Below are 20,672 nucleotides of genomic sequence, written 5' to 3'. Positions count from 1 at the left end.
CACTTAATATAATTTTTTCCAAGTCTTTCCATTTCCTAACAAATGGGGCAATGTCATTCTTTCTGATGGAGGCATAGAATTCCATTGTGTATATATATACCACATTTTCTTGATCCCTCTAACCCCTATCTTTCCCTTCCTTCCTTCCTTCCCTAGTTTCTGAGTTTGAAGTTAGGACTTGAAGCTTGCTCAGGTTTTTTGCTCATGGCTGACATTTTATCACTTAAGCCATACTTCCAGCTCTGGTCTTTGCTGGTTATTTTGGAGATGAACTCTAATCAACTTTTCTGCCCTGCTGGCTTTGAAATTAGATCCTTCACATCTCAACCTGAGCAGCTAAGATTATAGGTGTGACCCCTTGGCACCCAGCCATTATGTGTGTGTGTGTGTGTGTGTGTGTATTTGCCTGTCCTGGGGCTTGAACTCAGGGCCTAAGTTCTGTCCCTGAGCTGTTGTTCTTAAGGCTAGCACACAAAAGACCTGATAAACATAGCTCCACTTCTGGCTTTAACACATACGTAGATAGAAATAATTTTGTGAAGCCTTTTTAGAATCAAACAATAAAATCTCCATTCTATGTTCAGATTTTGAGAGCAAACCTTGTAAGAAGCCTGAACATGACAACACTATAAGGGACTTAGAGAAGATACTACGTGTAGCTATGTCTACCAAAAACAGCCATCATTCCATTTCTGAATTTTTGGTGGCTACTCAGAGATAAGTGTCTCATGGGCTTTTCTGCATGGGCTGCCTTTGAACCTCAATCCTCAGATCCCAGACTCCTGAGTAGCTAGAGTTACAGTCATGAGCCACTGCTACCTCATTTTTCTTCTCATTAAAAACATTGTTTTGATTACTTTAGTATTATCAATGCAATTCTTCATGTGAAGTGTTTCTACATCTGAAACCAGGCTTTCTGGGACAGTCCTTTATGATCACATAGATATCTCTGCAAATCTTGATTACAGAGCAATGAACATAGGTATGAGCCACCAACCTCTATTCATTATTATGCAAGTTTTGAAATTTTCATTCTCTTCTAGCAGTTTCTTTTTCTTTTACAGTGAGAAACAGCTAGCTCTCTGATATTATACCATTTTCAAAATTTCAATAGTTCATATTGTATTAAAATGTTTCATTATTTTAAATTCCTATGGCTTTATGTTTATAATTCTTGTTTATATATGCTTCTGGTTTTATGATACATCCCCAAATTAATTTTTGCAGTATTCCCTTTTTTTATTCAGCCAGTAAATGTACAAATTTGGACTATATTACTGAGAGGCTGGCTGTTGAGCACAAAAATATCTTTTGTAGAAGAATCAAATTCTTTGTTTTTGCATTACAGAGCTTGGGAAGTAGAGCTGTGGTTCAGATAGCAGGTTGACAGCCTTGAGTGCAAAAGCTCAGGGTCAGTGCCTGGGCCTTGGTTTCAAGCCCCAGACCAGCTCTCTCTCTCTCTCATACACACACATATACACACACACACACACACACCAAAATCCAGGAAAAATATGAGTTACAAAGTGTGAAAGTCACAATTTTCTCAGCTAAAGAGCAGATACACATACATATACATATATAATAATTCTATCATCTTAGATTTTCTTTTTTGATCTGAGACTGGGACCAAAACTCGGTATCTGATGCTTGCTTTCACCTACTGGTTAGTACTCTATGACCTGAGTCATACCTCTATCCCCTATCATCTTGGTTTTGATTATCAAGGGGACACAATTCACTCCAGAACCAATCAAAAAGCATGTAGGAAACTCTGGAAACCATTTTCCTGAACTGGGTGGGAGCTGCTAGTGAGAGAGGGCCTGTCTCCTTGAGATCTAACACTCATTATGGGAAGTGAGGATGTGGAAACCTTCAAGAGTTCCTGGGATACTCAAGCAGAAGTGATTCTTGTCTCAAGCTGTGCTATGCAGCCCAAGGAAAGGGTGAATCTGTAGGAGAAGGAAAGGTAATGTTGGTAGAGGGTGAGTAAGAGGCAGAGTCATTGCCAGCCTTGGGCTCCTTGGGTTTCCTGTCTTTTTGTGAAGGCAACTCTGGGCAGTCAAGATTAGGAGGAACTGTGCTGGTGATCCACATTGGATCCTTGGGGAATACTAAACAGTGACAGCCTCTGTTGGCATCACAGCCACCATAGCTGGAAGGAGGCAATCCTCAGCAAAGCCATGGGATTCCTGGGTGCACAGCACTCTACCAGTCTCCTGCTCTCCAGCTCTGGAGCTGTTTCTAATCCAAATGTTGTTGGGCAGATGGGAAACTCAGCTGAGTTAGTGAGGTTTGAAGTGATTAAATATTGTGTATTAAGGCAGTAGAGCTTGATTTTGAAGCCAAGCTAGTTTGAATTAGCAAATTTAAATGTTCTTTCATTTTGTGGAGGAGTCATGAGCCCTGAATTTAGACATAGGAAAAGTTCATGTTGCATATCTGAGGAATGTGGCTCCCAGAAGACACACACATACACACAAACAGACACACACACACACACACACACACACACACTTTTTTTTATAGTAAATACTGTACTTGATTTTGGTATGTTTAATACTAAGGATGAAGTGGAACTATTAAAGTAGGGGTTTGTGTTTAATACCAATAGTTTATTATATTACTTTCTATCTTCTAATGTCAGGACACAGAATGCTAATACTGCCTCTGTGTGTGTGTGTGAGTGTGTGTGTGTGTCTATGTGTGCATTTGTGTAGGCATGCTGCTACTAGGGTTTGAACACAGGGCTTCTCACTCTCTTAGCTGGTGTTTATGGCTGGCATTCTACCATTTGAATCATGCCTCCAGCCTGACTTTTTGATGATTGATTAGAGATAGAGTTTCTTGAAAACTCTGGGCTGGGTCAGAATCATGATTCTCCAGATCTCAGCCTCCTGAGTAGCTAAGATTATATTATAGGCACTTGGCTTGGCTCTGTACTTCTAAACTTCCTTCAATTTCATCTCTATGCTTTCAGAGGGGAATAATAAGATGGGTATAGGAGGTGAATTCTCCGGGAACAAATTAGTTGGAGTAGAACATTGACTGCCTCCAAAGCATTTCCATGCAGCAGAGGAGCAAGTGTTGGGAGAAGAGGGAAAAGATCACAAGGGGTTGAAGACCTGGGTGGAACAGAGCAGAGATGAGCCCACACCTGGGCACTGTGTGTGAAGAGTCAGATTCAATGGGACTCATAGGGTAGTAGTGGGGATAAGAGCTAATTCACTCAATATTGAAATAGAGTTGTGCAGATAAAATGATGGATATTCTTTATTTCTCTAGATAAATCCATTTGGAGACAGAATGACACACAGCAGCTTTATGAGACTTGTACAAACAAATATTGTCACCAGCATATATGTGTGGTTTGGGTACCTACCCAGATAATCTTAGGGAGGATGATCTCACTCAACTTTTCTCTTATCTCTCAGTGGCATTGTCTGCCAACAAAGACTGTTTTTACTCAGCACCTCTATCTTTTTTTCTGTCCCCATAATACAGTGCTTTGTTGAGTTCAATTCTTCCTCAGTTTCAGATTCAATCATTTATGTATCCATTCATACTTACCTCTACTGGTATTTATTATAACTGTGTCATAAGTAAAATGTTGAGAGATTATAATAGTAATGAAATGTGTGAAATATTTGGGCTTGGCCTTTCTGTACACATTTTAATTTAATAATGCTAGGCTGTGTTCTTTTGATTTTGTCTGTCTTATACTATGAACACCTAAAGGGAGAAACACTCTAAGATTATTTAATTCCTTTGGGCAGCTTTTCCTGGTTAATGATTGTAATGGATCATGTAAATAATATGGAATCTGCTATATACACTAGCATCGAGACTTAAAAAAGATGCCCCAGAGCAGTGCAGTGTCCATTCGTCCCTGCCTCCCCACCATTAACAAGTAATTAATCACATTTTTTTAGGTCAACACTGAGGACAAATGGCCAGTTGTCCATAACAGTGACTGAAATTTAACAAATAAAACAATGCCTGTTTCCAGAGCTAGCTCACAAGGTCGGGATAAGGATTGCATTGAAGTGCAGAACTGCCATCTGAGTCTGATGTATCCAAACTAGCCACTTCTTTTGCTCTTAGCACAAAGGGCAGGTTCAATGGAGGTTAAGAGTTTAACAGGTTAAGAGGTTAACAGTGTGTCTCACTGATGTCTTTCTAAGTTTGAAATATGTGAGAAAGTAGAAACTTTTATAAACCATGAAGCAGTGTGCAATTTTTTTTAACAAATCAGCCACAACTGGGAATGCAAATCATGGGAAATCTGGACCATCAAAGAATGAGTCAACCATTTTTAGCCTTCTTTGGGAAAACTTATTAAAACATGAGAAGGCTGAGGTAAGCCACAAAGGAAAAAAAAAGGATGAGAAGAGACAGAATCAGAGCTTCTGTGAGTGGTTGTAATGATGTTTTGAATTGAATTCTCTCCGAAGCTAGTCTGGACATACCTGAGAACTTAATCAGTTATTTTCATTAGTTTATATATTCAGTATGAGGCCAAATGACAAAAATATTGTAGGAAACCAGTGACTCACACTTGTAATCTTAGCTATTAGAAGGTTGAGATCTGAGAACTGAGGTTTGAAGCCAGCCTGTGCAGGAAAGTCAATGAGATTCTCACCAAAAATCCAGAAGTGGTTCTGTGGGGCTCAAGTGGTAGAGCATCAGTTTTGAGCAAAAAAGCTAAGGGACAATACCAAAACCCTGAATTCAAGCCCCAGTACTGTCCCTCCCGCATGTCCACAAAAGCTGTATAGGACAGCTTGATTTCCCCAGTAGATCCAGGCCTCTCTTTAAGTGGCTGTAACTACAGAGACATAACTCCTTCATTCTGTAGGGGACCTGGTCTTTTAACCAATTTACTCATATGCTGAGAAAATCAGCCCCAAATGCCCATGAACACAGCTGACTGCACCATGGGGGAGAAGGGAGTGATCTATATATGTGAGTTTAATAGCTAACTTTTTTCTGTGATAGAATGTTGGGGAGATGAAGTGGGTAAAGTAAATATTTAATCTATAAAATTTGGGATCAACTGAGGAGAGTTTGTGTTTGCGAGTATTTTGTGAGGAGTCACAATGGGATCAAAGGAAAGAACATGGTTAAGAAAGGAGAGCAATCTAGCACTGGGAAAGAGTCAATAGTTGATAACTAACTGGAAGCCAGTACCTGGGCCTAGGGGCCAGGAAAGGCAATAAGGAATCACCAGGAAGCAAGCAGCCTGCACATGGAGGGGAAGAACCTGAGGAAAATTGAGCTCCTAGCAGGATCAGAATCGAAGGTGGGGAGCCATGCACCAGAGCTTCACGTCTGTAATTCTAACTATTCAGGATGATGAGATTTGAGGATGATGGTGTAAAGCTGAAGTAACCCCATGGGACTCTTTTCTCCAGCTACCCAGCAAAAAACCAGAAGTGGAAGTATGGCTCAAGTGATAGAGTGCCAGCTTTGAGTGAAAAAGCCAAGCAAGAGTATGAGGTCAGAGTTTAAGCCCCAGTACTGGTACAAAACAAACAAAAAACCCACAAGTGAAAGAAACAAAAACAGATCCCCTTCCTGCACACATACATAATAACCCCCACCCCCTACCCCTGCCCAAATAAAACCAATTGAGGATGATGAGAAAATTCTGGTGGAGGATTGTTTAATTGTATTTGCCTGTTAAACACAATGGTTCAAAGACAGTCTTATCTCATGTGCTAAAGTAGAAACCAGATTGTCATTATAATGGATTTTCTACCAATATGGTATTTATGTATGGAATTTGTGATCTACTCATTAGTACCTGTGTACCTTTACATAACAGCAAGGATACACTACATGTTTCTTTCACTCACCGTGACATCAGAAATCATATCACTTCTGTATGGAAATTACAGTGTGGTGGAGCATGCAAGGTGTGTGTGTAGTGGGTGTGTGTGTGTGTGGGACCTGAGCAAGGTTAGAAGCAGTTTCTCCAATGCTCTGACTTCTGTACCAGCACAGGCAGAAAGACAGGGAAGTGATATCTCTTTCTATGGGGGGAAAGGGCTATGGGAAAAATGAAGCACACAGGTATCTTGTGCCTATACTGCATCTTCAGAGGGGATGTGATGGTTGGGGCAATAGCCGGAGCATGTGCTAGGAGGAAATGACCTCCATGGAGACATCTAGTGGCTATACCCTTTGACCATTTAAAATTCCTCTTTCATTAAAGGTGGGGACTGTAGGGCCAGAGCCCTACCCTTCTGGTTGTGAAGATAATGTGAAGTGTTTATCTACTGGTCAAATAAGAGAAAAACTTAGAGTATTTGGCCAAGTCTTGCTAGGATTTTGTTAAAGAGTAACCTTAAAAATCTACAGTCTAGGTTCTTTGTATTTCAAGGTGATATTTTACCCTTCTCCTAATTCCTGTTTTATTGTTTAATACATGCAATTTGGAATTTCACATTTAACAGTGAACAAAGAAGACAGCTGAAAATTAAAGGGACATAGCCATAGTTTCTACTTGTGTAAAAGAAGACTGTATTCAATGCAAGCCTGAAGTTTTCTTACATTAGAAAAATGTTTGATTTTATGAAACTTAAATTTCAAAAGTACTTAAGAGACATAAGTGGAAACTAACTAGATAGCAATTGAGGCTCAAACTTTGGGAAGCAAAATCAGAACTTCATAATATTTTTTCCTCAGTTGGTTACATAAGAATCAGGAAAAAAAGATGCTTAAAAGACACCAGCAGGGCTGGGAAGGTGGCCCAGTGGTAGAGCGCTTGCCTTGCATGGATGAGGCCCTAGGCTTGATTCCTCAGCACCACATAAGCAGAAAAAAAAGCCAGAAGTGTCACAGTGGCTCAAGTGGTAAAGCGCTAGCCTTGAGCTGAAGAGCTGAGGGACAGTGCCCATGCCCAGAGTTCAGGTCCACGACTGGACTCCCCCTGCCACCCTCCCCAAAAGACACCAGCAGAACTTCAAGTTTTAATCAAGGAAATAACTCCTACAATTGTATGCCTTCTCAACTCAAGTATGTGCCCATCCTTTGAAGAAAGTAGCAAATTACTTAAAATCTCAACTGCTTCTCAAGAAGGGTTAATCCTACCATTAAAGAATATATCAGAAATAACTTTACACAGTACATAAAAAACCCCTCTTGTTTCCATATCTTGGAGTCAATAACTTCACATAGTACATTAAAAAACCCCTCATGAGACTGGAGGAAGATGGTGGAGGAGAAGCTGGAGGCTAAACAAGCTCTCACATAGAAAGCAGTTTTAGTGTTCCAGTGAACAATTTTAGGCTAGAAAATCACACCAAGTGGCCAGAGAGGGAAAATCCAGGTAGCTTGGTCAAGGAGACAGATCCGAGCAGTTGCTGGTAGCCGTGGCTGTGGAGGATGGGGCAGCAGCCACGGCCACCATACCAACAGAGAAAGTCCGGGACAAAGGCACCAGACATGGAATGTGAGTGGGTTCTACTCACTACCAGCAAGAACTGACAAGGAGCAGAAATCTTTATCCTGCTGATCGCAGACCAGGGATGGCCCAGGAACTGAGAATTTGGTGTGAGTAGAACCCTGATGGAGGAGTGACTTTCTTCACTGGGTAAACAGAGCCAGAGGCTGCCCCTCCCTTTGGCAGCCTAGACAAACAATTGAAACTCAGTAAACATAAACCCTGAGAATGGCTCCAGGCTGGGATCTGCAAGTGTCTCAGGAGCTAGCTTCTCAGTGAAAAGCTACTGTTTGCTGAAAGGCCTCAACCCTACCCAGAACCAAGCCTCATCACAGCATCTCCAAACTAGAGGAGACAGCCATCTCCTTCTTTTGTGAAACTCAAAGCAGAACTCCCTCCCACTGAATTAGCCTGGGAGGAAGATCACAAAGTCCTGGGTAAGGCAGAGCTGTCTGCCTGCTCAAACAAACTGATTTAAGAAACTAATTAAGCCACAAGAAAATCAAACATCACAAGCAGACCAGAGACTTCACCAAGAGATTAGTTATAGACACAGGGGAGTCCAAGGAAACCATAACAAATCAACTAAGTGATTTGAGAATAAACACTGAACATCAAATTAAGGAAGCAAAGAAGTTCATACAAGATCTAAAACAAAGCTCCAACAAAGAATTTGAAGCCATCAAAGCTGACCAATTCGAAGGAAAGGAAATAAAAAACAAAGTAGAAAGTCTTGACAGTAGATCAAATCTCGGGGATTGAAGACAGCCTAGATATTATAGAGAAAGAACATACAACTATCCAAGACAAATCCAAGAAATATGATAGATCTATTCAACATTTGGAAGACACCATTAGAAGGCTTAATCTGAGGATAATGGTGTAGAGGAGCACCTAGAGACAGAAGTTAACAATCTAGGAAATTTCTTTAACAGGATCCTAGCAGAGAACTTCCCAAACATGCAAAAAGATAGGCCTATTCAGATACAAGAAGCTTTTAGAACCCCAAATAGACCAGACCAGAACAGGACATCCCACTGTCACATTATCTTCCACATAGGATCAATTCAGACCAAGGAAAGGATCCGTAAAGCTTTCAAGAAGAAAAGATCAATCATCTATAAGAGGAAACCAATTAGAATAACCTCATATTTCTCAGCAGAGACAATTAAAGCAAAAAGAACATGGAATGATATATGCCATGCCCTAAAGACAAACAACTATCAACCAAGAATACCATACCCAGCTAAACTCTCCTTTATAACAGAAGGTCAAATAAAAACTTTCCATAGCAAAGAAAAACTGAAACAATATGTCTCCACCAAACCATCCCTACAAAAGATACTTAAAGATGTCCTACACATAGAAAACCAACAAGACCAAAATAAAGGCCAAGAAACCGCACCCAAACTGAGAATACAAGAACCATATGAAGAACCCAGCTGTCACAGCCCCAAAGAAGGTGGATAACATGGCAGGAATTACCAAACACCTCTCAGTCCTAACTCTCAACATTAATGGACTTAACTCTACAATTAAGCGACATAGATTGTCTAGCTGGATTAAAAATCAAGATCCTTCTATCTGCTGCCTTTAAGAGTCACACTTTGCCCATAAAAACTAATATATCTTGAAAGTGAAAGGCTGGAATAAAATCTACCATGCAAACAGTCCCCATAAACAGGTGGGAGTTGCGATCCTAATATCAGATAAAATAGACTTCAAATTTAATTAGTCAGAAAAGATAAAGAAGGTCACTACATATTGATTAAGGGATCTCTCCTTCAGAAAGATATTACAATTCTGAATATTCACCAAACAACCAAATCCAAGAAACACTACTTTCCCTCAAATCCCACATAGATCCAAAGACATTAATTGTTGGGGATTTTAACACACCACTATCCCCCACTAGATAGATCAACTCGGCAAAAACTCAAGAGAGAAACCACAGATCTAAACAACTGCATAAACTAGATTTAACAGACATCTACTGAATATTTCACCCAGCAACATCAGAATACACGTTTTTCTCAGCAGCACATGGAACATTTTCTAAAACAGATCACATTTTAGGCCACAAAGCAAACTTGTCCAAATTCAGAAACATTGAAGTTATGCCCTTCATTCTCTCAGACCACCAGGAAACAAAATTAGAACTCAACACCAAAGCCACCAAAGAAAGCCCTCTAACACATGGAGGCTGAACAACATAGTGTTGACTCACCAGTGGGTCATGGAAGAGAATAGAAAGGATATTCAAATGTTCACAATTTCAACAAAAATGAACACACTAATTACCAGCTCCTCTGGGACACAGCAAAGGCAGTACTCAGAGGCAAGTTTATAGCTCTGAGTTCCTACATCGACAAATTTAATGAGACATCTTAATCTCCTTGAAAAAGAGCTGCAAGGGGGCTGGGAGAGTGGCTCAGTGGTAGAGTGCTTGCCTTGCATGCATGAGGCCCTGGGTTCGATTCCTCAGCACCACATAAGCAAAAAGAAAAAAGCCGGAAGTGGTGCTATGGCTCAAGGGATAGAGCGCTAGCCTTGAGCTGAAGAGCTGAGGGACCGAGCCCAGGCCCAGAGTTCAGGCCCCATGACTGGACCCCCCCCCCAAGGAAAAGTAAAAAAAAAAGAAAAAGAGCAGCAAGATAAACCCCAATCCAGTAGATTGAAAGAAATAAATAATTAAAATTAAATCAGAATTAAATGAATTAGAATAAAAAAATAGAAAGAATCAACAAAACAAAGAGTTGGTTCTTCGAAAAATAACTAACAAAATTGACAGACCCTTAACAAATCTTATCAGAAAAAGAAGAGAACACACCTAAATAGACAAACTCAGAGATGAGAATTGAAACATCAACACAGAAATAACCAAGATCCAGAACATTATAAGGGAATACTTCTCAAACCTTTATGCTAATAAGTTTGAGAACCTGGAAGAAATGGACGATTTCCTAGCAAATATCGACATGCAAAAACTAAACCAAGATGAGTTAAGCCAATTTAACAGGCCCATATCAAGCATTGAAATAGAAACAGCAATAAGAGACCTCCCATCTAAGAAAAGCCTAGGACTGGATGGATTTACAACGGAATTCTACAAGGTCTTCAAAGCAGAACTCACACCAATACTCCTCCAGCTCTTCAATGAAATTGAAAGAGAAAGTTCACTACCGAACTCTTTCTTTGAAGCTATCATAACCCTCATCCCAAAACCAGGCAGTGACTCATCAAAGAAAGAGAACTATAGACCCATTTCATTGATGGACATTGATGCAAAACTTTCAACAAAATTTTGGCCAATCGGCTTCAACAACTCACCTAAAAAAATCATACACCATGATCCAATAGGATTCATTTCAGGAATGCAAAGCTGGTTTACTATATGCAAATCCATTAATATAAGTCATCACATCAACAAGAGCAAGGATAAGAACCACATGATTATCTCAATAGATGCAGAGAAAGCATTTGACAAGATCCAACACCCCTTTATGATGAAGGCTCTGAAAAAATTAGGAATCCATGGAACATTCCTCAATACAATAAAGGCTGTATATGACAAACCTACAAGCCAGCATTATACTTAATGGTGAAAAACTAAAGCCATTTCCTCTAAACTCAGGAATGAGACAAGGATGTTCACTCTGTCTACTTCTTTTCAATTTAGTATTAGAATTCTTGGGTACAACAATAAGACAAATGCAAAAAAGGGGATCCAAATAGGGAAAGATGAAGTAAAATTCTCCCTCTTTGAGATGACATGATCTTGTATTTAAAGAATTCCATGGACTCCACTCCCAAATTACTCAAGCTGATTCAAAACTTTGGCAAAGTAGCAGGGTATAAAATTAACCCTCAAAAATCAATGGCTTTTCTGTATGCCAACAATGAGAAGAGCACAGCTGAAATCAGAAAAGCAACTCCATTAGTAATAGCCCCACAAAAAATAAAATACCTAGGAATTAACTTAACCAAAGAAGTGAAGGATGTCTATGATGAAAACTTTAAAACCGGAAAAAGGAAATCAAAACAGAACTTAGAAAGTGGAAAAACCTCCCATGCTCCTGGATTGGAAGGATCAACATCGTGAAAATGACAATATTTCCCAAGGCTATCTACAAATTCAATGTGATACCTATCAATATTCCAACCTCATTCTTCAAGTAAATAGAAGAGGCAATCCAAAAATTCATATGGAACAATAAAAGACTCCGAATATAAAAATGATCCTTAACAGAAAGAACAGTGCTGGAGGAATATCAATACCAAATTTCAAACTCTATTACAAAACCATAGTAATCAAAACAGTTTGCTACTGGCACAAGAAGAGACCTCAGAACCAATGGAATAGAATTGAAAACCCAGAAATGAACCCACAGACTTACAGCCACCTAATCTTCGATAAGGGACCTAAAAAAATAGAATGGAAGAAAGACAGCCTCTTCAGTAAATGGTGCTGGCAAAATTGGTTAATCACTTGTAGAAAACTAAATCTAGATCCTTATATATCACCCTGCATCAGAATCAACTCCAAATGGATCAAAGACCTCGAAATAAAAGCAGACTCTCTGAAAACATTACAGGAAAGAATAGGAGAATCTCAAGGGTTCCTTGGCACAGACCAAAATTTTTTTTAATAGAGTCTCAGAAACACAACAAATCAAAGAAAGGTTGAACAAATGGGGTCGCATAAAGTTGCAGAGTTTCTGCATGTCAAAGGACATAGCTAGCAAGAGCAATAGAAAGCCCATGGATTGGGAGAAGATCTTCACAAGACATAAAATGGACAAGAGCCTCATATCTAAAATATACCTGGAACTCAAAATAATTAAATCCCCAACAACAAATCCTCAAAGAAATAACTGCCCAATAGGTAAGTGGGCTAAAACCTTAAAGAGAAACTTCTCTGAAGAGGAAATAAGAATGGCCAATAGGCACATGAAGAAATGCTCAACCTCTCTAGTCATAAAAGAAATGCAAATCAAAACATTGAGATACCACCTCACCCCAGTTAGAATGGCTATAATCAAGAATTCTAATAACAACAGATGCTGGAGTGGATGTGGACAGAAGGGAACCCTACTCCATTGTTGGTGGGAGTGTAAACTTGTTCAACCTCTTTGGAAACTAATATGGAGGTTCCTCAAAAATTCCACATAGAGCTCCCCTATGACCTAGCAATCTCACTTTTTGGCAGTTACCGGAATGATCACAAACAATACCATACTAAAGTTACCAGCACAACTATGTTTATTGCAGCATTATTTACCATAGCTAAGCTATGGAACCAACCCAGATGCACCTTGGTAGATGAATTGATCAAGAAAATGGAATTCTATGCCTCCATCAGAAAGAATGGCATTGCCCCATTTGTTAGGAAATGGAAAGACTTAGACAAAATTATATTAAGTACCCAGGCACAAAGAAACATAGGTCCCATGGTTTCCCTTATTTTCAATAACTAGTATATATCTGAGACAAGCAGAAAAGGTCAGATAAGATGATGTTAAGCCAAATGAACCTCAAGATAAATACACACATGTTTTTTTTTCTTTCTTGCTATTGTTTCTGTATTTATAAGGTACCACGTGATTTTTTTTGTTGCTTTATATGTCCCTCCCCCACGGTATACCCCTGTTGTCACTGTATTTGATGTTGGTATAATTTGGGGAGCATAAGTGAAAAAACAAATTGTTTAAATAGGGATGCAGGTTGACACATTGCAACAATGAAATGTACGAGACGCTATGCGGAAAACCGAACTTTACAATTTAGGCAGGTGGGGGAGTTGTAGGGGGTGCACAATGCAGTTGTGGAGATGGGAGGGAAGAGATGGTAGGGGAGAAACAAAGAAGGAGGCCACAATGCTTGTACTCATGTACTCATTACCATGTTCATGTGAATGTAACCCCTCTCTGCAGTATTTTCACAATAAAAAAAACTTATTTAAAAAGTTTCATTTCTGTTTTCTTTTTTTCTTTGTCATGGGGCTTGAACTCTGGGCCTGTGTGCTGTCCCTGAACTTTTCATCTCAAAGCGAGCACTCTATCACTTGTGCCTTAGCACCACTTCCGATTTTCTGATGGTGTATTGGAGATGAGTCCCATGGACTTTCCTGCCCGGGCTGGCTTTAAACTGTGATCCTCGGATCTCGGCCTCTTGAGTAGCTAGGATTACAGGCATGAGCCACCTGCACCAGCTCAAAAACATCCTCATTTCTTTGTTCTGGAGTTCTTTTCGATTTTGTATCCTGTGTCTTGTATATATGTTTATCTGATTTGAGGAAATCATAAAATGGTGCGACAAAGGACAGAATGTGAACCAATGCAACAGTGATACTCACAAGACACTGTTTTGGAAATGAATTTTACAACTTGGAGGGGGAACTTAGGGGAGGATTAGGAGAAAATGAGGGAGAGGGTAACACTGTTCAACAAGAAATGTACTCATTACCTCACTTATGTAACTGCAACCTCTCTGAACATCACCTTTACAATAAAATAATAAAAAAAGAGTATACTAGATAACCTGCCATCCCATTTTGTAGCATCACATGGGTGATGTTTGGGTTCTACTAGGTACCTTTACTAAAGGAAGAGCTAGAAGTGCATTTGGAAAACAGGCCTAGGGGAGAGGGCTGTGTCTTTCTACACTATAGAATGGGAACTTGATTTGTTGGGGCAGGATGAGGGGAAGCTGATGAAGGGAAGGATGAGAGAGGCAGCGAGCTGCTGTTACCAGGGCCAGAAGCAGGAGCTACAGATGGTTTTCATCTATGTGGCCTGAGTTTGTGCGGCACAGGTGGCATGCATTTGTACAATGTACATCATGTATATCACCTGGATCTTTGGGGCTTGTGTCTAGCTATTCAGCCCACACCTGTGGACTTATGTCCATGTGGCTTGAATCTAGTGGCCCAGGTCAATGCCTCACCTAAATTTGAAGTGGCCACATGTCTCTGCTTATCTTGAAATAAGGAAAGGGAAGAGCTTTTGTTGTCAGGGTTTCCTTGTGGGGATTGCTGGGAGTGGTACCATCCAGGAATGGTGGGATAAGCTAATGCAGGAGCTGTCAATGTTTATTTACAAACAGCATTTGTTGCAAACAAAAGTGTTTCTGTATACCCTTAGTGTTGACATACATACCCTAAACCATCAGTTATGGGTAGACATGGATAATGAACACAGAGAATTCCACTGAGGATGGGCTTGGTCTCGCCTCAAGTGTCAGGAACACTGAACTTCTAGCATGTAGAAATGCTTAGTTTTCTTTATTACTTAATTTCTAAAATGGGGAATCCATAACTTACCTAAAAGTCAATGGGCTGGATTAGTAAGTCTGTGAAATATCTTTGAATTTGATCATATAAGTATTTTATAATTTTAGATTATTAGAACTGGATCATATGTTACTGGCCTAGTAGTTTTAAGGAGACAAACTTGGATTCAAATCTCTTAGCACTTTCTACAACGCAGTGCCAAGAATGCTACTTAATAGCATTCTTATTAAAATGTCTCATTTTCTGTTCTATTTGGTAAATTGAGAATAGCTTATAAATTGTTATAGAGATAAAATGAAATATTTGTAAAGCCAATAGCATGGTTTTTGGTTCAGGGACAGCTCTCAACAAGTAGAAAATATGAAACAACCACACCCATAACCATATGGCTTGAAATCAAATGGTTTAAATGATTACAAGTTTTTTCAGACAGAAAAATAAACCTAAGTAGGATATCCAACTCCAGGCATTTCAGTTTAGCAAGTTGGTACTGATGTATGAAATTGTACTTGAGAATCTATGTGGTTCATAAACATTATTTCCCTTTATGTAGGTAGTAATCTATCTGCACAGATTTATCACTTTCCTTTCTATGTGAAACTGAAATGTATGATTCCAAATTCATAATGAGAATGAGATAAAATCACTAGCCATCTTCAAAAATTGAAGTTGGGGCACTGGCTACTTCTCTAGCTTGCATATTGATGTTTATTTTCTCATCTTTTGAAAATAGGTAAATATGCCAGTATGGTCCCTTTCAAAGTACCTATCAAGCTAATAATGTACTCACCTAATATGTTTCTTCCCCTTTGTCATAGCTGGAAAAAGGAATCACCAGCAGTTTGGTCAGATCCTGGATCCAGAGATAGTATTTTTGAAATGATTATAAACTCACAAGAATTTGAAAATGTCTTCTAGAGGAGTCCCATATACTCTGTCCAGCTTCCTTTAATCGTGAATCTTACATATCTATAGTACTCTCAAAACTAATGATGTTAGTGAAACTAATTAAGCTAATGTTTGAGCAATATGATTAGATTTGTTTTTGTGTATGTGAGCTTGAGCTCAAGGCTTATATGCTGTCTTTTAACATTTTCTCTCAAGGCTGGCACTCTGCCACAATGCCACTGCTGGCTTTTTGGTGGTTACTTAGAGATGAGACTCTCATGATCTTTCTGCCTAGGCAGGTTTTGAACCGTGATCTTCAGATTTCAGTCTCCTCAGTAGCTAGGATTATAGGAATAAGCCACTAGCATCTGGTCAGATTTTTTCTGAACAAGTGAAAAACTCTCAAGGCTAAAGGACATCTTGAATTCTAATGTCATCTATCTGTATACACTTCACTTTGTTTCCCTGAATGATAATCATGGATTACTTTGTTGTCTACCCTTTACTTTCAGAGCTCAGGTGGTGTTGTATTCACCTTTACTCTTTTTTTTTTTTTTTTTGGATCAGTTGTGAGGCTTGAATTTAGGGTCTGAGTTCTGTTCCTGAGCAATTTTGCTCAAGGCTAGCATTCTTCCACTTTGAACCATAGCTCTTCTTCAAGGTTTCAAGTAGTTAATTGGAGATTTTATTTTACCTTTATTTTTGTTTCTGTTTCCCCCCTTTTGATGCTGTTTTTAATTTCTGTACTTTTTTTTTTTTGGTCAAGGGGCTTGAACTCTGGGCTTAGGTGCTGTCCCTGTGCTGTTCAGCTCAAGGCTAGTGCTCTACCACTTGAGCCACAGAGCCACTTCTGGTTTTCTAGTGGTTTATTGGAGATAAGTGTCTCACGGACTTTCCTGCGTGGGCTGGCTTTGAACTGTGATCCTCAGATCTCAGCCTCCTCAGTAGCTAGGATTACAGGTGTGAGCCACCGGGACCCAGTGATTTCTGTACTTTTTGTCTTGTTTATAAGTTTATCTGATTTGGGAAGGGGAAGTGTAGAAATGAGACGAAGGGTGAACTAATTCAGCAGTGATATTCACTAGACAGTGTGTTGAAAATGAACTATACAACTTGCGGGAGTGTTGGGAGGGAAAAACCCAGTAGAAAATGAGGGAAAAGATGACACTGTTCAAAAAGAAATGTACTCATTACCTGACTTATGCAATCAAAACCCCTCTGTACCTCACCTTTACAATAAAAAAAAGAATCTCATTGGAACTTTTCTTCCCTGGGCTGGCTTGGAACCGTGATCTTCACATCTCAGCCTACTGAGTAGCTAGGATTACAAGTGTGATCCACTGGCTTTCACCTTTACTCTTACAGATTATAAATACACGTGGCATTTAGTAGGTACGTTTGGCTAACAAATGACAAGTAGCTGTTGATTATCACAAAGGACTTTAGTTTTCAAGTGCATTTATTCAGGCTGTCTCTACTGAGAGTGGTCATGTCTCAGGAAGGATGATGATCTGAGCAGCATTTTAATCTTGGCACTTAAATTAGTTGTCTTGTGACAAGGCAGCAAATGTCCTTGGGTCTTGCTTAATTGTATCTACACAATGGTTACTGTGAAGATTCAAAGAGGTAATTTTTTTTTTTATTGTGAGAATACTGTACAGAGGAGTTACAATTACATGGGCAAGATAATGAGTACATTTCTTATCAAGCATTGTTGCCTCCTCTTTGTTTCCCCTTCCCGTCCCTTCCCATACTCTCCCCCTTCCCCCACCCAACCCTTCCCCCATTCCCCCCCAAAGTTGTAAAGTTCGTTTTTTGACATAACGACTTGTACATCTCATTATTGCAATGGGTCCACCTGTATTCCTAGTTAAACGATTTATTTTTTCCCTTCCTCTCCACAATACCAACATCAAATACAGTGAAAGCAGGGGTTATACCGTGGGGGAGGGACATACAAAGCAACAAAGAAATCATCTTATAAATATGTTAGAAAAAATTGCATGAAAGGAAAAAAAAACATTGAATACTTATGTTGGGGTTCATTCCCCTAACATCAGCTTATCTGACCTTTTCTGCTTGACTCAGACATACACTAGTTATTGCAAATATGGGAAACCATGGGACCTATGTTTCTCAAAGAGGCAAATTTTTGCAATAAAAATCCTAACACAAGGACTCTGGGAGGTAGATAGGGCTTGGCATTTGATTGCCATTTTGCACACTAAAACTCAAAGTGGCTCAGTTAATTTGCCTATTATCAGAACTAGTACAAAGTACTTCAGCCAAACACTTTAGGACAGCTATCATGATTCACATGATTCACATTTCCCAGGGAAAAAATAAAACAAAGCATCATAGAGCAAGGCAGAGCCAACTACTCCAAGTCTCTAGTACTTGCAGAAACTCAAGACTTAGTCTACATGTGTGCTTGTTAGTGTTCTTTGCTCTCTGGCTAGCAAATCCTCACTTAGGCAGGGCCTGGGTGATGGGTGTTTCAGAAGTCCCTGGCAAATGCTTCCCCTTAACTCCCAGTCAGCACAGATAGTCAATTGTCTTGCTTGCAGCGTTGTGCAAGCATATCCCCTCATCTCCTGTGGAAGGTGTGGGATGGGGAAATCTGGATCTCTCCATTACTCACTATATTATTAAGTTTTCTTTTTAAGTCCAAGGGGAACTTAAAATGTAAAAGATGGAGGCAGTATGTTCTACTATATTCTGTGTAGAGAAGAATTCATTGACAATAGAGCACATGCTATCATGGAAAGTTTAGTGCTGCTAAAGTTCAAACTGTCACGAACATCTCTGTCTTGAGTTCTTCACCCTGGAAGGCCATTTTAGCAGTTTTTTTTTTGCCTTATTTGTCTATTCAAATCATTGAGGTGCAGTAGGGAATGGTAAAATTTATTAATGATTTACAATAGCTGTTGATGTCAACTGTCAAAAATTCTGGTTCGTTAAGCATTAGATTATATTTATATATATATCTAGTTTTTGATGTTGGTTTGCAATTTGAGTTCTTCCCTCTAGTTAAAAAATGAAATATTACAATCAAGATTAGAGATGGAGAAAGCTAGGACTAGAATATTTTGGGGGAGATTCTGAGTAGCTTCTCTGTTTTGATACTGCCCCCCCAGTTTTGACCATTTAGCTGAAGTTTACTTCTTTACGAGAAGTAAAGAGGAGAGGAGAAAGAGGGAATGAAATACTTTGGTGCAGTACATGCTATGAGAACAAACAGAGTTAGGATTGGAAGCTATCTTGAGACCTCCCTCAATAGAATATCTTAGTGTAAATAAAATCTTTTCAAATTTTTAAGAGATGGAGGAATATAAACACTGTGACTTGTAAAACTGGTGAAGCTCACATCCCCAGGATCCGATGGTATAAAAGGTACACAGAAACTTTATTTTCTAGGCTTGGCTCTCACTTTCTCATTGTTCATGATCTAAGAAACATTACTTTCTTCCTACCTGAATAATAGAATTCAAATGAGGCTTGATGTATAGAGAGTCTTTCCTTTGAATTTAAAACAAAATTTTTTTTGCAAAAAAATCCATGGCACGTATAGAGAAAGCAAATTTGTCATTATAGTAAGAGTATATTAGAACTTTTTGTGGGTGTCTGTGTTTCATTGCTTTGTGTTTTATCTTTTTTTTCTTTTAAGAAAGAGTGAGAAAGCTTTCTGAACAGAGTTAAATGGTTGACTCTGTGGGGCTGCATATCCATGATATCAAATCACAAAGGATGGCAGAGTATTACAACTATACAGACTCTGAAACAACTCCCAGCACTTCCCCAGGGGATCTCAGTAAGTGGATATATCCCCAGGCACAATTTCTGTAAGGACTGCTACTCCTTAATTATTATAACACAATGTATTAAAATAGTAAAAATTGGTTATTAGGAAGTATAGTTTCATATGTTATGTTAGTCTTGCTCAATGATTGACAATGACAAGATAGCCCAGCTTTTACTACAAATACCAGAAACATACCAAGAAAATCAATTCTAAAGTAAGATTTCAGTTTTATCAGAATATATACTTCTAGCTTAAAAACATAAAGCTAAGGAATGAACATTTGTAGGTTATTTCACAAAACATCAAGGTATATAAAATTAGATGCTGAGCATACTTACAGTATTTTCCAATCATTAAGATGTAGAAGAAGACAGAACCAGATGTCATTGCCTTCTTTTGGAGTGACTGATTAATAGAAATGAATAAAATGTGGTCTTGGTTTCTGAGTAGTGTGCAGCTCCCGGCCGTGTGCTATTTTCTGTCTGCAATCTTAGCAGCTAGAGAGCAGCTTTCCCTTCTGCCTCTCCCATCCTCCCTCTCCCTCTCTCTCCCTCTCTCTCCTTCTCTCTCTCTCTCTCTCTCTCTCTTCCCTCTTATTTCTTCTCTTCCTTTTTGCCTCTCAAGATTCATCCTCCCTGCCCTCCTCCTCTCACAGTCTTAATACCCATACACACACACACACACACACACACACACACACACACACACACAATGCTGATCAGGGAGGAAAAGTTTCAGGCAGAGAACTCATGGACCGTCCATTTATTTTAAATATTGTGTTTCCATGTCCTGTGGCAATCTACAAATAAAGGTGTGTGTGAACCCTGACAAACATCTGCTCTGCTCAAAGTCATACTCTGAGAAGGAATTGAGCTAGAGGTAGATCTCCAACAAAAACAATGCATTGTATTTTTCCAATGACATGGGCTAAGAAAAGAGCCGTACTACACAGGCACACTATCTTTGTGGAATAAACATAAAGTACAACTAAAGTGTAAGAGTAACTACTATGTCCTTTATGTCTTTTTTTTGGATAATGTAAATAATAAGATATAGTCCAAAGGAAAAAGTACAAAGGAATAAGTGTAAGGTTTGCTGGAAAGGAAACTGCTACATGGTTCAGGCAGAAAGAGTTTATTGGGAGGAGAGCAAACTGGGGGCCCCCCGCACAAGATGGAGGCACACGGAGACAGAGGGGAAGGAGAAAGAGAAAAAGAGAAGAGAGGGGGAATTCCTGTTGAGCC

General features: G+C 39.3%; 1 protein-coding gene across 3 annotated transcripts in view; it reads right to left on the bottom strand.

The window, feature by feature from the left end:
- The window catches only part of Rxfp1 (relaxin/insulin-like family peptide receptor 1), a 130,005-nt gene extending 110,032 nt beyond the window's left edge, over window positions 1-19,973 (bottom strand). For 2 of the 3 annotated variants that reach the window (XM_013029822.1, XM_013029820.1), the window contains exons 1-3: window positions 19,767-19,958; window positions 19,026-19,030; window positions 11,513-11,520 (exon numbers count right to left, since the gene is read on the bottom strand). In XM_013029822.1, the coding sequence (XP_012885276.1) occupies window positions 11,513-11,520; window positions 19,026-19,030; window positions 19,767-19,815 (62 nt within the window). In that variant the 5' untranslated portion in view covers window positions 19,816-19,958. Of the gene's footprint in view, window positions 1-11,512; window positions 11,521-19,025; window positions 19,031-19,766 lie in introns of all 3 variants that reach the window. The other variant, XM_013029821.1, reaches the window with a different exon arrangement.
- Window positions 19,974-20,672: the final 699 nt, after the last annotated feature.

This window comes from Dipodomys ordii, unplaced genomic scaffold (genome assembly GCF_000151885.1).
Source record: "Dipodomys ordii isolate 6190 unplaced genomic scaffold, Dord_2.0 Scaffold123, whole genome shotgun sequence".
Classification (NCBI taxonomy): domain Eukaryota; kingdom Metazoa; phylum Chordata; class Mammalia; order Rodentia; family Heteromyidae; genus Dipodomys; species Dipodomys ordii.
This window is presented reverse-complemented; position numbering and strand designations above follow the sequence as displayed.